This window comes from Pseudorasbora parva, chromosome 14 (assembly GCF_024679245.1).
Source record: "Pseudorasbora parva isolate DD20220531a chromosome 14, ASM2467924v1, whole genome shotgun sequence".
Taxonomy (NCBI): Eukaryota; Metazoa; Chordata; class Actinopteri; order Cypriniformes; family Gobionidae; genus Pseudorasbora; species Pseudorasbora parva.
The window spans coordinates 314,665-331,243 of record NC_090185.1 but is presented as its reverse complement, the minus strand read 5'-3'; the positions used below and the strand labels follow the sequence as shown (position 1 = coordinate 331,243).

The 16,579-nt window shown below is 43.6% G+C and overlaps 2 protein-coding genes across 2 annotated transcripts in view; both read right to left on the bottom strand.

Annotated features, from left to right (window-relative positions):
• prkar2ab (protein kinase, cAMP-dependent, regulatory, type II, alpha, B) overlaps positions 1-4,902 on the bottom strand; it is a 106,342-nt gene extending 101,440 nt beyond the window's left edge. The window contains exons 1-2 of the mRNA XM_067415144.1: positions 4,690-4,902; positions 4,566-4,599 (exon numbers count right to left, since the gene is read on the bottom strand). Coding sequence (XP_067271245.1) covers positions 4,566-4,599; positions 4,690-4,902 — 247 coding nt within the window. The remainder of the gene's footprint in view (positions 1-4,565; positions 4,600-4,689) is intronic.
• Positions 4,903-7,203: 2,301 nt separating this feature from the next.
• slc25a20 (solute carrier family 25 member 20) lies at positions 7,204-16,217 on the bottom strand. The gene is made up of 9 exons (XM_067415146.1): positions 16,009-16,217; positions 15,532-15,624; positions 13,319-13,446; positions 13,125-13,215; positions 12,926-13,043; positions 12,207-12,279; positions 12,000-12,109; positions 11,449-11,573; positions 7,204-7,636 (listed from the first exon to the last, which is right to left on the bottom strand). The coding sequence occupies exons 1-9, from the start codon at positions 16,108-16,110 to the stop codon at positions 7,574-7,576; spliced, it is 903 nt and encodes a 300-aa protein (XP_067271247.1). The 5' UTR covers positions 16,111-16,217; the 3' UTR covers positions 7,204-7,573.
• Between the last annotated feature and the right edge of the window lie 362 nt (positions 16,218-16,579).

Genomic DNA, 16,579 nt, shown 5'->3' with positions numbered 1-16,579 from the left:
GCTGACCATCTAGAGGCTTTTTGCTTCTTCAAAGAAGCTCGGTGTGTGGTCTTAACTGTAGTGCAGTAGATTGCTTTCTTAGATACCTCTTTAAAAAGTCCAGCTGAGGGGTCCTGAAAGATAAAATCGAGTCTGCAACTTCACCGTCTTCATCTTCATTTATTACAGGTGAAATTTTTATTTCTGGGAAAAACTGCCCAGTTCTCATGTCCTCCGTTTGTCTCAGTCCTATCCAAGTCCGGCAGCTGCTCGGTAGTGCATCACAGATTTCGTCTTTCAACTTTGAAACAAGACGCAAAGACTTTAACCCCGTCATCTCTTGAAGTGTCTCAATGGATTTCCAACCCCTCTCATCCAGAAGATGTCCAAGTTTCTGAACACCATTCCTTAGCAAACATCTCCTCACACTTATGGAGGACAGCAGTCTAGTCTGGATCATTGGGTTGAAAAACAAAGGTTCCTCTGGAGTCCACTGTCCTTGATCAGCCATGTCCCGCTCCACTCTAAAAACAGTTCTCCATGTCTGTAGCATAGACTTATAAAAGGGTGGAAGCTCTGACAGGCTCACTTCCTCTAGATTCATTAAAAACAAGTGTCTATCAAAACCAAGTCCTCCTGTCTGCTTCAAGAAAGCACATACAGTTTTGGCCCATACCACATCTTTGTTGTAAAGAAGTCTCTGCACAGCTTGTATCCTAAACGCCCGGATCCATTCCAGAAAAAATTAACAAAATGCCTTTGAATCATAGAGATAAGTTCCTCAGGAGGCTCCATAGTTATAGTCCTATGCCACAACATCGACGCACAGAGATTATTGATAACCAGAGCTCTCCCCCTATAGGACAATTGTGGTAATAGCCATTTCCATTTCGACAATTTAGCACACACCTTCTCCAGCAGACCCTCCCAATTTTTCTTTTGAAACTGATCATTCCCTAAAAAAACCCCTAGTGCTTTCAAACCATCCTGTCTCCACTGCAAACCACCCGGAAGTTGAGGAAAACCTGTACCTTCCCATTTACCAATGATAAACCCTTCACTTTTAGACCAGTTAACTCTAGCAGAAGAGGCTTTTTCATATATTTCAATAGTTTGGTTTAACCTTAAAATGTCGTCTCGGCTTTTGATAAAAACAGTTAGATCATCTGCATATGCAGATAAAAAAAGTCTACAATGGTCATTTGAATTAGGAATTACAACTCCTTCAAGACTCTTCCTCAGCCTGCACAACAAAGGCTCAATAACCAAACTGTATAACTGCCCGGAAAGTGGACATCCTTGTCTAATGCCTCTCGACACAGTTATTGGTTCACTTAATCCACCGCCTGCTTTGACCAGAACAGAAACATTACAATATAACAACCGGATATAGGATATAAATCTGTCACCAAACCCAAAATATTTTAACACATTAAAAAGATACGCATGATCAACCCAATCAAAAGCCTTCTCTTGATCCAGAGATAGAACTCCCAGATCAACATGATAAAACTGATTAATGTTAGTTATATCCCGTAATAGAAAAAGATTATCCATTATAGATCTTTCCGGTATACAATACGTTTGATCATTGTGAACCAACAAGTCTAAACAATGTTTAAGTCTATTTGATAAACACTTGGAAAAATTTTTGTAATCTGAGCATAACAAAGATACTGGTCTCCAGTTTTTGAGGAGTCCCAAGTCCCCTTTCTTTGGAAGCAGCGATAAAACTGCTCTACGAAGACTTATGGGAAGAGTTTCATTTCTTATACTGTCCAATAACACTTCAATCAATCAATCAATCAATAATTTATTTATATAGCGCCTTACAGCAACCAAAAGGTGCACAAGGCGCTTTCCAGAACAAACATCAAACAACAACATAAAGACAAATACAAACAATGAAGACCAAGACTAAAAGTCAAAAGCTTGATTAAAAAAGTGTGTTTTCAGATGTGCTTTGAAAATACTCAGCACCGTGATGTTTCGAAGGTGCACAGGGAGTGCATTCCACAACTTAGGTCCTAGAACACTGAAGGACCGGCCTCCAAACTTTTTATACCTGTATGTTGTGGTAACCAGAGAGATTTGATCAGAGGAACGGAGTGTCCTGGCTGGCTGATATATTTTTACTAGTTCAGTGAGGTATACTGGGGCCAAACCATGGATGGCCTTAAACACAAACAACAGGACTTTATACTCCACCCTAAACTGCCCTGGGAGCCAGTGAAGCGAGCGGAGGACAGGGGTGATGTGTGACCGTTTAGATGTGTTAGAGAGAAGACGTGCGGCAGCGTTTTGTACCAGTTGAAGGCGACTGATAAGTGATGTATTTAGTCCAGTGTAGAGGGCATTACAGTAGTCGATCCTCGAGCTGATGAAGGCATGAATTGCTTTTTCAAGGTCAGCTCTGGACAAAAAATATTTGACCTTACTAAGAAGTCTTAGCTGGTAAAAACTCGCCTTCACTACTGCACCAATCTGTTTATCATACTGCATGTTTTTGTCCAAAATAACACCAGGTTACGTACAGACGGAGCAAACTGAGGTGTCGTAGGTCCAAAGGTAAAAGCACTGCTAGATGAATCCGGGCTGAACAGGATGTACTCAGTCTTTTCTTCATTTAAATGAAGGAAATTCTGGGAAAGCCACTGTTTGATGTCCTGAAGACAATTATAGAGAGGATCCAGTGCTGACCGATTACTCAGTATCACAGGAAGGTAGATCATGGAGGTCGTCGGCATAGAAATGAAAATGAACGTTGTGTCTGGAGATGAGTTGACCAAGTGGCAGAATGTAGAGAGAAAACAGAATAGGACCGAGAATGGAACCCTGTGGTACTCCAGATGACATAGGGGCAGCTGAGGAGGAAAAGTCATTGAGCATTACTGAAAAGGTTCTATTAGTGAGGTATGAGGAGAACCAATTCAGCACCACTTTCTGCAGACCAGCAACATGTTGAAGACGAGAAATGAGAATTGCATGATCCACAGTGTCAAATGCAGCGGTAAGGTCCAGTAAAACTAGAACCATAGAGTTCACACTTCATAAAAATCATGTCCTATTATTTCCCAGAACTGTTGATAAAAATCTATAGGTAGTCCATCAATTCCTGGGGAACGGCCAATATTCAACTGACGCATTGCTTCTGTAAGTTCTTTAAAAGTGATTAGATTGTCCATTGCCTTTTTCTGCTCCTCTCTAAGCTGAGGTAAGTCCTTAAGCAAGTCATTAACACTTTCAGCATCACAGCTCTCAGCACTGTATAACTGCTTATAAAAGTCTCTTGATAAATTCCTCATTTCAACTGGGTTTGAGGTTACCGACCCATCCTGACGGCGAAGGTGACACATTTGTTTTTGATTAACAGTTTTTCTTTCAAGATTAAAAAAGAAAGCACTTGGAGCATCCATATCTTTGATAGTGCAAAACCTTGCCCTTATCAATGCTCCCTTGGCCTGCTCTTGGAAAAAAGAATTCAGTTCTTGTTTTTTTCCTTTCAACACATCACAATGTACACCATTATTATTTACAAGACTATTTTCCAACAACTCAATATCCTTTTGTTTGAGAGAGAGAGAGAGAGAGAGAGAGAGAGAGAGAGAGAGAGAGAGAGAGAGAGAGAGAGAGAGAGAGAGAGAGAGAGAGAGAGAGAGAGAATCATTAAAAATGAAAACAGGCGCAAAATAAAAATTGATTTATCTCTGATTGAATCATCGCAGTGAATATTACGTCATGTTTGTCAACAATTCTTCTAACTGATTTCTTAATCAGCCATGTATGAAGACACACCGTGGCCATATTCCAGGATAAAGATTCATCAGCTCAAACTGAGAGAGACTTCTCTTTCTTCTTCTGTTGGGCTGGCAGTGTTTCATCAGCACAAATCTGGACAGTCCCTCAGCTCATTTCCTCGAGTCCTGTACTGAAGTTCACTGTTTGAGTCTCTGTGCTTTACTGGAGTATTATTTTTTCTGTAATCTTCTGACTTTAACTTCACTCCATCTGAAAGACAAATATCGTCCTCTTTACTCCACTACATTTCTATCAAGGTCCTCGAAGTGGAAAGTCGTTTCTGTCGCAGCTTTGAAAGTCAGTGATGATTTTTTTCTTCTTTAAAAGGTGTTTGGGTTTTTGCAGAAAGCCTTTCAGGAATCACTCTTGTAGAGTCTCGTGAAGTTCAATGATTTCACAGCATTTATTAAACACTGATTTATAGTTTAGAGCAAAATGGAAGAAGACGGATGTCCAAATGCTCATTTAGTGGAGGATTCACATAAACAAAGTTGATTCTGTCTTCAGTGAAGGTGAACAGTGTGAGAATATCAGATGTGTATCAGTGTATTGGATCCGTGCATTCGGCCTTAAAGTGACAGCAGCTTTGTAACTTTTCTACAAGTATTTAAATGAGTTTAAGTTAGTCGTCTGCTAGTGTGTCAGATGGAGCGTCACTGACTGGCTTAAACCATGATGACATAATGTGCATTTATACAACATAGGAAATTTACTTTTGATACTTAAGTCTGGAAGCTTTGACAGATAATAACTTTATCAGTCTGGAACGACAAGTTCCACGCACCCACCTTTGAAAGTGAAATCATCTGGAAAGTCATCCTCCTCCTCTTCCTCCTCCTCTTCTTCCTCTGCCTCCTCCTCCTTCTCATTCTCTTCCTTTTCTTCTTCCTTTTTTTCCTCCTCCTTCTCCGCTTCCCCACCGGAGTCGGTCTGGGCGGAGTCCTGGTCGAAGGCCACTCCGCGGGTCACCGGAGAGCGCGTGGAGCGGGTGGAGCTCCGGCGCTCCCTCAGGCAGGTGAAGTGATGCACAGCGAACTCCAGCAGGTCCGCGGGCCGGTGCCGCAGAACCTCCAGAGTATAGCCCTTCAGAAGCTCAGCCAGCCCGGCCGGAACCTCCACGCTCATCCTGGAGCTCAAGAACCACAAGCTGGGCTTCAGACCGCGTGGATAAACTGCTCCAGAACCACAGGTTGGGCTTCCACAGCTTGGATAAACTGCTCCAGAACCACAGGTTGGGCTTCCACAGCTTGGATAAACTGCTCCAGAACCACAGGTTGGGCTTCCACAGCTTGGATAAACTGCTCCAGAACCACAAGCTGGGCTTCCACAGCTTGGATAAACTGCTCCAGAACCACAGGTTGGGCTTCCACAGCTTGGATAAACTGCTCCAGAACCACAGAATGGGCTTCAACAGCTCGAATAAACACAGGCTGGGCTTCCACAGCTCGAATAAACTGCTCCAGAACCACAGGCTGGGCTTCCACAGCTCGAATAAACTGCTCCAGAACCACAGGCTGGGCTTCAACAGCTTGGATAAACTGCTCCAGAACCACAAGCTGGGCTCCCACAGCTTGAATAAACTGCTCCAGAACCACAGGCTGGGCTTGCACAGCTCGAATAAACTGGCTTTCATGGGGATTTTCCCAGTGGGCAGGACCATTGACAGATCAACCCTGACCATCGCAGCGGAAAATATTGACTGTCCTCAAAACACATCATGACCTCTGGCCGGATCTACATGCCTATTTTTTCTTGTAAATTTTATTTAGGCAGCTTTATTATATACACAAGTGCAAATAGTACAAACTAAACATGCATTGAATCAGAAAATTAAGGCACAAAAAGAAAAAGAAAAAAAAAACTACAGAAAAAAAACAAAAGAACAGATACAGCCATCACTTACACGTTGTGTAGAAGGAAAAGGTATAATTATACACGTCAGTTGACTTAACAGATTTACCAGAAAGTCCACTCGCACAGAGAGAGTCAAGAAGGCCTGAGCTGGAGGGATATACGGATAACTTACCCAAAGAAAAAAAACAAAACAAATAACTGACTTTCTGACTTCCATTCCTTCAGGATAACCCGTTGTGCAATGGCCATACCAAACATGATGGCTTTTAGTAAAGTGGGTGGAAGAGCCAAAGAACCATTGTAGAAGCCCATTAATGCTAAGAGACATTCTACACTCACCTAAATGATTATTAGGAAAACCTGTTCAACTTGCTTCAGTGCATTTAGGGGTGTGGTCCTGGTCAAGACAATCTCCTGAACTCCAGACTGAATGTCAGAATGGGAAAGAAAGGTGATTTAAGCCGTTTTGAGCGTGGCATGGTTGTTGGTGCCAGACGGGCCGGTCTGAGTATTTCACAATCTGCTCAGTTACTGGGATTTACACACACAACCATTTCTAGGGTTTACAAAGAATGGTGTGAAAAGGGAAGAGCATCCAGTCTGCAGCAGTCCTGTGGGAGAAAATGCCTTGTTGATGCTCGAGGTCAGAGGAGAATGGGCCGACTGATTCAAGCTGATAGAAGAGCAACTTTGACTGAAATAACCACGCGTCACAACCGAGGTATGCAGCAAAGCATTTGTGAAGCCACAACACACACAACCTTGAGGCGGATGGGCTACACCAGCAGAAGACCCCACCGGGTACCACTCATCTCCACTACACATAGGACAAAGAGGCGACAATTTGCACAAGCTCACCAAAATTGGACAGATGAAGACTGGAGAAATGTTGCCTGGTCTGATGAGTCTCGATTTCTGTTGAGACATTCAGATGGTAGAGTCAGAATTTGGCGTAAACAGAATGAGAACATGGATCCATCATGCCTTGTTCCCACTGTGCAGGCTGGTGGCGGTGGTGTAATGGTGTGGGGATGTTTTCTTGGCACACTTTAGGCCCCTTAGTGCCAATTGGGCATCGTTTAAATACTACGGCCTACCTGAGCATTGTTTCTGACCATGTCCATCCCTTTATGACCACCATGTCCCCATCCTCTGAGGGCTACTTCCAGCAGGATAATGCACCATGTCACAAAGCTCCAATCATTTCAGATTGGTTTCTTGAACATGCCAATGAGTTGACTGAACTAAAATGGCCGCCACAGTCCCCAGATCTCAACCCAATAGAGCATCTTTGGGATGTGGTGGAACGGGAGCTTCGTGCCCTGGATGTGTATCCCACAAATCCTCATCAACTGCAAGATGATCTCCTATCAATATGGGCCGACATTTCTAAAGAATGCTTTCAGCAGCTTGTTGATCAATGCCACGGAGAATTAAGGCAGTTCTGAAGGCGAAAGGGTCAAACACAGCATTAGTGTGTGCTCCTAATAATCCTTTAGGTGTGTATATGGCTATTTTAATCAGCAGAGGTAAGATGACCTGAGGTTAGTCAAAAATCAACACTGCAGCGTATGAAAATGATCAATATACATTTATTTATGTACATGACAGAGGTGATATCAACTGAGAATTAAACAGAGCAATTAAAACACAGGCCTTGACTGCACTGAGTCCTGTCAGGTTCTGTAGAAGCGGTCATGTGCTCGAGTCCAAATGGGTTTAACATTAAAACTCTTTCCCTGAAGGCAGAAATCGGCTCACAGTCGCTATAAGGCACTATTACAGATTACAATCCTCTCAAATAAATCATAAAGCAGCGAGACATTCATTAACATGTGCTACAGTCCGTGGCGCTGTTCTGTTGGGGACCGTCTCGTGTCACGCGTGTCCGTTCTGGTTCTGGTTCTGGTTCTGGTTCTGGTTCTGGTCCGGTTCCCCTGGATCACAGGCTTGGAGCTACCCAGTTCAGGAACTTCATGGCCAGTTCAAAGCCCAGGAAACAGGCCTGAGGGGAGACGGAAAACAGGCCGATAATATTGAGCTGCTGAAAGTGGGACAGATCGAACTTTACCGGCTCACATCTCCGGACCATAATCAACACACATAAAGAGAGGAAATTATGATATAAAGAGAGGAAATTATGATCTAAAGAGAGGAAATTATGACATAAAGAGAGGAAATTATGACATAAAGAGAGGAAATTATGACATAAAGAGAGGAAATCATGACATAAAGAGAGGAAATCATGACATAAAGAGAGGAAATTATGATATAAAGAGAGGAAATCATGACATAAAGAGAGGAAATCATGACATAAAGAGAGGAAATCATGACATAAAGAGAGGAAATCATGACATAAAGAGAGGAAATCATGACATAAAGAGAGGAAATTATGATATAAAGAGAGGAAATCATGACATAAAGAGAGGAAATCATGACATAAAGAGAGGAAATCATGACATAAAGAGAGGAAATTATGACATAAAGAGAGGAAATCATGACATAAAGAGAGGAAATCATGACATAAAGAGAGGAAATTATGATATAAAGAGAGGAAATCATGACATAAAGAGAGGAAATCATGACATAAAGAGAGGAAATCATGACATAAAGAGAGGAAATCATGATATAAAGAGAGGAAATTATGACATAAAGAGAGGAAATCATGACATAAAGAGAGGAAATTATGATATAAAAGCTAATTATCACATTAAAAAGTAAATTATGACATAGTCTTGTTCAAAATAATAGCAGTACAATGTGACTAACCAGAATAATCAAGGTTTTTAGTATATTTTTTATTGCTACGTGGCAAACAAGTTACCAGTAGGTTCAGTAGATTCTCAGAAAACAAATGAGACCCAGCATTCATGATATGCACGCTCTTAAGGCTGTGCAATTGGGCAATTAGTTGAAAGGGGTGTGTTCAAAAAAATAGCAGTGTCTACCTTTGACTGTACAAACTCAAAACTATTTTGTACAAACATATTTTTTTCTGGGATTTAGCAATCCTGTGAATCACTAAACTAATATTTAGTTGTATGACCACAGTTTTTTAAAACTGCTTGACATCTGTGTGGCATGGAGTCAACCAACTTGTGGCACCTCTCAGCTGTTATTCCACTCCATGATTCTTTAACAGCATTCCACAATTCATTCACATTTCTTGGTTTTGCTTCAGAAACAGCATTTTTGATATCACCCCACAAGTTCTCAATTGGATTAAGGTCTGGAGATTGGGCTGGCCACTCCATAACATTAATTTTGTTGGTTTGGAACCAAGACTTTGCCCGTTTACTAGTGTGTTTTGGGTCATTGTCTTGTTGAAACAACCGTTTCAAGGGCATGTCCTCTTCAGCATAGGGCAACATGACCTCTTCAAGTATTTTAACATATGCAAACTGATCCATGATCCCTGGTATGCGATAAATAGGCCCAACACCATAGTAGGAGAAACATGCCCATATCATGATGCTTGCACCTCCATGCTTCACTGTCTTCACTGTGTACTGTGGCTTGAATTCAGAGTTTGGGGGTCGTCTCACAAACTGCCTGTGGCCCTTGGACCCAAAAAGAACAATTTTACTCTCATCAGTCCACAAAATGTTCCTCCATTTCTCTTTAGGCCACTTGATGTGTTCTTTGGCAAATTGTAACCTCTTCTGCACATGCCTTTTTTTTAACAGAGGGACTTTGCGGGGGATTCTTGAAAATAGATTAGCTTCACACAGACGTCTTCTAACTGTCACAGTACTTACAGGTAACTCCAGACTGTCTTTGATCATCCTGGAGGTGATCATTGGCTGAGCCTTTGCCATTCTGGTTATTCTTCTATCCATTTTGATGGTTGTCTTCCGTTTTCTTCCACGTCTCTCTGGTTTTGCTCTCCATTTTAAGGCATTGGAGATCATTTTAGCTGAACAGCCTATCATTTTTTGCACCTCTTTATAGGTTTTCCCCTCTCTAATCAACTTTTTAATCAAAGTACGCTGTTCTTCTGAACAATGTCTTGAACGACCCATTTTCCTCAGCTTTCAAATGCATGTTCAACAAGTGTTGGCTTCATCCTTAAATAGGGGCCACCTGATTCACACCTGTTTCTTCACAAAATTGATGACCTCAGTGATTGAATGCCACACTGCTATTTTTTTGAACACACCCCTTTCAACTAATTGCCCAATTGCACAGCCTTAAGAGCGTGCATATCATGAATGCTGGGTCTTGTTTGTTTTCTGAGAATCTACTGAACCTACTGGTAACTTGTTTGCCACGTAGCAATAAAAAATATACTAAAAACCTTGATTATTCTGGTTAGTCACATTGTACTGCTATTATTTTGAACAAGACTGTAAGTCCATCATTAAAGTCATAACTATGAGATAAAAATGTGAAAATATAAAATAAGAGTGAATTATTAAATTAAAGTATTGTGAGATAAAAAGTTGACAAAAAGCAAACTATTAAAGTATTTAGGGATAGTCCACTTTAAAATGTAAACTCTGTCCTCCTTTGCTCGTCCTCAAGCGGTTTCAGACGTGTGTGAGTTTCTGTCTTCAGCCGATCACGAGGGGAGATGTGTAGAAGAATATCAGTGACCGATCGCTTAACTGGAGCCATTGACGGCCATGTGATTTCTTTCCTACTCTGGCCGTCAATGGCTCCAGTTAAGCGATCGGTCACTGATATTCTTCTACACATCTCCCCTCGTGATCGGCTGAAGACAGAAACTCACACACGTCTGAAACCGCTGAGGACGAGTAAAGGAGAAGTGAACTATCCCTTTAAATTTACGTTGTATTTATGATGTAAAAAGTGGAAATTACAACAAGTAAAATTGAAATTATAGAGTTAAGCGATGTGTATTGATTTATTATCTCATCATTAGGATTTGCCAAATAATCTTTTGGGGCACACGTGGGAAATCAAATTAAGAAAATAAAGCTTTTTTTAACTGAATTAATATTGTTGCGTATTGGGACGTGTTAAAATGAGTATTTCTACATTATGTCATAGCACACTGGAAAACATGCTCTCTCACTCGGTCATTGTGTCTCGTTTCCAGTCTGAATATCTCACAATCCTTAAATCAAGAGGCATTTACTAGATCAGGAAAACCACAGGAGATATTTGTTCTTGTTTTGTTGAAGAAATAATCTGATTTCAGATTGAAATCTTGTTTCTTGTTTCCGTCCCGATCAGAAATAAGATTATTTCTCTCCTCCCATTGGCAGATCATTTTCAAGGAAAAACTCACTTCATTTAGATATTTCCCCCAGAAAACAAGACAAGAATAACGTTGTTATAATCATTTTACTGATCTAGTAAATGCATCTTGATTTAAGAATATTTAGATATTTGGACTGGAGACAAGAAACAAATACTAAATAAGAAGAGCATTTTTGCAGTGTGTTGGTTGCATGTTCATTTCTGGTCATTTAAAGGAGCTGTGTGTGAGAAATGTATTTGGCCCTGATATGTGTCTAGACATTAATCAATCATGTTAATAACTCTTCACCACTGCCAGCAGTAGTCCGGCAGTCGAGACCTCGACTGATGATGATGATGTGTTTTGCCGGAAGCTCCGCCCTCCACCTATGGACCAATCAGGAGTCAGTAGTGTTTGGGGTTGCCAGATGTGCTCTAGTTCCCACAGCTGCAGATCTACAAACGCTCTGCTGATCCTGCAGCCAATCTGGCAACCTGGAGTCAGGGGGAGACACCTGCAGGACCAGTGTTGGCCACAATCTCACACACACTTCCTTTAAACAGAAGCATGACATCCTCCGCAAAAGCCAAGAGAGAAATGAGCTGAAGTACCGCGTTGGCTGGGAACGCCCGGAGCATCACAGCAGTAAAGCCTTTGTAGAGCGAGCCGATGCCTTCCTCCCGCACTAACTCTCTCAGGACGTCCCTGAAGCCGTTGGGGTATTTACCTTCTGGAGCTGCGGATCGAACACACACACACACACACACACACACACACACACGTCAGACATTAAATCACACTGAAAAAACATGCTCTTCTTCCTCAGTATGTTTGTCTCGTTTCTGGTCAAAATATCGACAAATTCTTACATTAGGAAACATTTACTAGACAAGCAAAAGTAATCGTCTTGTTTTGGGTAAAATAACTCAAAATGAAGATTATATCTCTCACCCCATTGGCAGATTATTTATCTTATTTTAAGCAAAAACTCTTCATTTTGAGTTATTTTCCCAAAACAAGACAATTACTTTTGCTTGTCTAGTAAATACTTCTTGTTTTAAGAATTTTCAGATGTTTGGACTCGAAACGAGACAGAAACACTGAGTGAGAAGAGTGTGTTTGATTGATTAGACCCTGAAGCGAGTGTCTGCGGCTCACACACCGGTCTGGAAGCGAGACTTCAGCACATCAGGAGGAATCGCCACGGCCCAGTTAAAGATCCCAGCCATCCCACCGGCAAACAGGATACTGGGAACGCTGAGCTCCGACGGGCTGCACACACACACACACACACACACACGATGGATGGGCGTAGGACAGATTTGAATTTCTGAATGTTAATAAGTGGGGGTCATGTGACCTGACTGACCTCTTGCCCTCCGGCGTGAGTGTGTACTTCAGCCACTCATACGTCATGAAGTACATCCCACTGGCCGGCACGTCTGAGACACAGAGTGACAGCTGTCAATCATCTGACATCAGCAGCACACCTAACACTGGGCCTCATTCATGACCAGCAGGACTAAAGTGTGTGTACATCGTTCGTAAAGCCGCTATGACGTCGGATTCACGAAAATGTTTGTATTTTCTAAATGTTAGTTGGTACGAGAGAAATGTACAGCTGCTCCCTCCCACGAGTAAAGGTGCGTCAAACATTTACCGGTCTGTGTCCTCATTTACCTGATGACTGCGTTTGGTGCTCTATGGCCACCGTATTAATAATTCAGGAGATGAGTTACCCGTCTTTTTTTGTTTTGTTTGTGCTGTTTAACGTTGGCTAAGAGGCAGCGCTCGTCACTGTTCTTTTTTTACCAGGCCGTCCAATCACAGTGGAGGAGGGGCGGGACAAAAACTACGCCGACCAATCATCACACTTGTACACGAACCGAACAACAATAATAGAGAAGTTAATACTGCTTTTCCTGCATTTCTAAATTCAGCAATATTCTTCAAAATGAGAGACTAGCATCACATTACTGCCATGGACATTCTGTATCATAGCTAGCAAAGCATCTCAGCTGGAAAAAACACTGCCCTTGCAGAGCGTGCGTCTCTGCCGTGTGTGTGTGTGTGTGTGTGTGTGTGTACCTCTCATGAGCGTCAGAGCCGTTCCTTTATAGATGCCGCGGATGCCGTTCTCTCTGTACAGCTGCTTGGCACAGTCCATCGGCCCGGCGTACTTCACCTCCCCCGACGCCGCCTGGATCTGGACACACACACACACACACTCGTCACACACACACACAGGTTCACAGGTGGAATAGTGAAGCATGTGTGTGTCTCTCACCTGCAGGAGGCATTTGATCCTCTCTCCTGGAGCCATGATGGCCGTGGTGAACACACCTGACAACATACCGGCCGCAAACAGCTGCGGATACCTGACACACACACACACACACACACAATTCTCTCATCATTTAGATTTTGAATTCCACGCATGCTTTAGTTATGTGTCAGAAAGGTCAATGACTGAAGACTCACGTCAGAGCGTCGTCGGGGGTTTTCTGCTGCAGTTTCTTCCCCAGTCCGAATCCGAAGAAGCAGACGGCAAACATGGGCGTGACCCCGATGATGGGGGCGGCCATGCCCTTATAGAGCCCACGCAAGCCCTGAGAGACAGACAGGCAGAGAGACAGACAGGCATCAGCCATCTGCAGGGCATTCACCAGTGACACAGTCAGACAGGTGCAGTGAGACAGATGCAGTCAGACAGGTGTGATCAGACAGGTGCAGTGAGACAGGTGCTGTGAGACAGGTGCAGTCAGACAGGTGCAGTGAGACAGGTGAAGTGAGACAGGTGCAGTCAGACAGATGAGATCAGACAGGTGCAGTGAGACAGATGCAGTCAGACAGGTGCAGTGAGACAGGTGTGATCAGACAGATGCGGTCAGACAGGTGCAGTGAGACAGATGTGATCAGACAGGTGCAGTGAGACAGATGCAGTCAGACAGGTGCAGTGAGACAGGTGTGATCAGACAGATGCGGTCAGACAGGTGCAGTGAGACAGACGCAGTTAGACAGGTGCAGTGAGACAGATGTGATCAGACAGGTGCAGTGAGACAGATGCAGTCAGACAGGTGCAGTGAGACAGGTGTGATCAGACAGGTGCAGTGAGACAGATGCAGTCAGACAGGTGCAGTGACACAGATGCAGTCAGACAGGTGCAGTGAGACAGGTGTGATCAGACAGATGCGGTCAGACAGGTGCAGTGAGACAGAGTCAGTTAGACAGGTGCAGTGAGACAGATGTGATCAGACAGGTGCAGTGAGACAGATGCAGTCAGACAGGTGCAGTGAGACAGGTGTGATCAGACAGGTGCAGTGAGACAGATGCAGTCAGACAGGTGCAGTGAGACAGATGCAGTGAGACAGGTGTGATCAGACAGGTGCAGTGAGACAGATGCAGTCAGACAGGTGCAGTGAGACAGATGCAGTCAGACAGGTGCAGTGAGACAGATGCAGTCAGACAGGTGCAGTGAGACAGGTGTGATCAGACAGATGTGATCAGACAGGTGCAATGAGACAGATGCAGTCAGACAGGTGCAGTGAGACAGATGTGATCAGACAGGTGCAGTGAGACAGATGCAGTCAGACAGGTGCAGTGAGACAGGTGTGATCAGACAGATGCGGTCAGACAGGTGCAGTGAGACAGATGTGATCAGACAGATGCGGTCAGACAGATGCAGTGAGAAAAGTGCAGTGAGACAGATGAAGTCAGACAGGTGCAGTCAGACAGGTGCAGTGAGACAGATGCAGTCAGACAGGTGCTGTGAGACAGGTGCAGTCAGAAAGATGAGATAAGCCAGGTGCAGTCAGACAGGTGCAGTGAGACAGATGTGATTTAGACAGATGCAGTTAGACAGATGAGATCAGACAGATGCGGTCAGACAGGTGCAGTGAGACAGATGCAGTCAGACAGGTGCTGTGAGACAGGTGCAGTCAGACAGGTGCTGTGAGACAGGTGCAGTGAGACAGATGAGATCAGACAGGTGCAGTGAGACAGATGAGATCAGACAGGTGCAGTGAGACAGATGCAGTCAGACAGGTGCTGTGAGACAGGTGCAGTGAGACAGATGAGATCAGACAGGTGCAGTGAGACAGATGAGATCAGACAGGTGCGGTTAGACAGGTGCAGTGAGACAGATGCAGTCAGACAGGTGCTGTGAGACAGGTGCAGTCAGACAGGTGCAGTCAGAAAGATGAGATCAGCCAGGCGCAGTCAGACAGGTGCAGTCAGATAGGTGCAGTGAGACAGATGCAGTCAGACAGGTGCTGTGAGACAGGTGCAGTCAGACAGGTGCAGTCAGAAAGATGAGATCAGACAGGTGCAGTCAGATAGGTGCAGTGAGACAGATGCAGTCAGACAGGTGCAGTGAGGCAGATGCAGTCAGACAGGTGCAGTGAGACAGATGAGATCAGACAGGTGCAGTGAGACAGATGTCATCAGACAGATGCAGTGAGACAGGTGCAGTGAGACAGATGAGATCAGACAGGTGCAGTGAGACAGATGTGATCAGACAGATGCAGTGAGACAGGTGCAGTGAGACAGATGTGATCAGACAGGTGCAGTGAGACAGATGCAGTCAGACAGGTGCAGTGAGATAGATGCAGTCAGACAGGTGCAGTGAGACAGATGCAGTGAGACAGATGTGATCAGACAGATGCAGTGAGACAGGTGCAGTGAGACAGGTGTACCTCTTTCGCCAGGGTTTTCTTGAAGCAGTCGAACGTCCCGCCATAAAGCGCCGTTTCACCAGGACGGGGTTTGGGCTGCGTCTGCAGTCGCACCTGACGATCACATGACCACACATGATCAATAACACACACTACTGACCACACAAACACATCTGGGTCAAAGGTCACAAGTCCAGGGCTTACCTCAAACCCTCACTGACACACACACACGGTTTAGTATTTCAGGACTATATTACAGTATTCTGTAAATAGTTCTCTGTTGTTCCCCTAAAGTGATAGCATGTGCTTGATAAGAATAAACAGCATATTAACCTTAAGGTACAGTGTGAATTATAATCGCTCTTTATCAGCTATTAGTTCAAGAGTTAAGACTAATAATAACGCACAATACTGACGGATAGTTAGGCTGTGATAATATCCAGCGAACTGAAGAAGTGAATGCTGAAGAATAGAGTAATAAAGCTGATCTATCTTTACTTTGATGGTGTCCAGCGGGTGTCCGGCGAACACCAAACACACTCCGCCGAACCCGCCGGCGAAGAAGTTCTTCATGGGGCTGATCGGCTGCGGCTTCGACATGATGGATCAATGCGTCTGTCAAGAACACACACACACACTCACTCACTCACACACACAGCTGGTTCACCTTTCACACACATACACACCCGGAACTATTTCACCGACGGACCGCGGAGCGAGCGGATGGGCGGGGCTGACGCTTCACTTCTGTATATTAACTCCATATTTTTAACTAGAGGTCTATCAAAAGTTTGTCCTTGTCATTACATGACTAATGACTAAATTTATGACTAAAGTATGGCATAATTATGACTTTTTAACCCGAGACTAAGGGGCTATTGGAACAATGCCTTATTAAAAGACAAATAATTTAATCAATTTTACCAGAGAATATTTACCGTATTGAGCAGAGATTATTTCTTTAAATACATTGCAGTTAGAAGTAAGGAACTTAAAGATATTACAAATAAAACTGACTCAGAGTTAATTAACAGACTTACTAGGGAAAGATCAGATTACAGGAGGATTT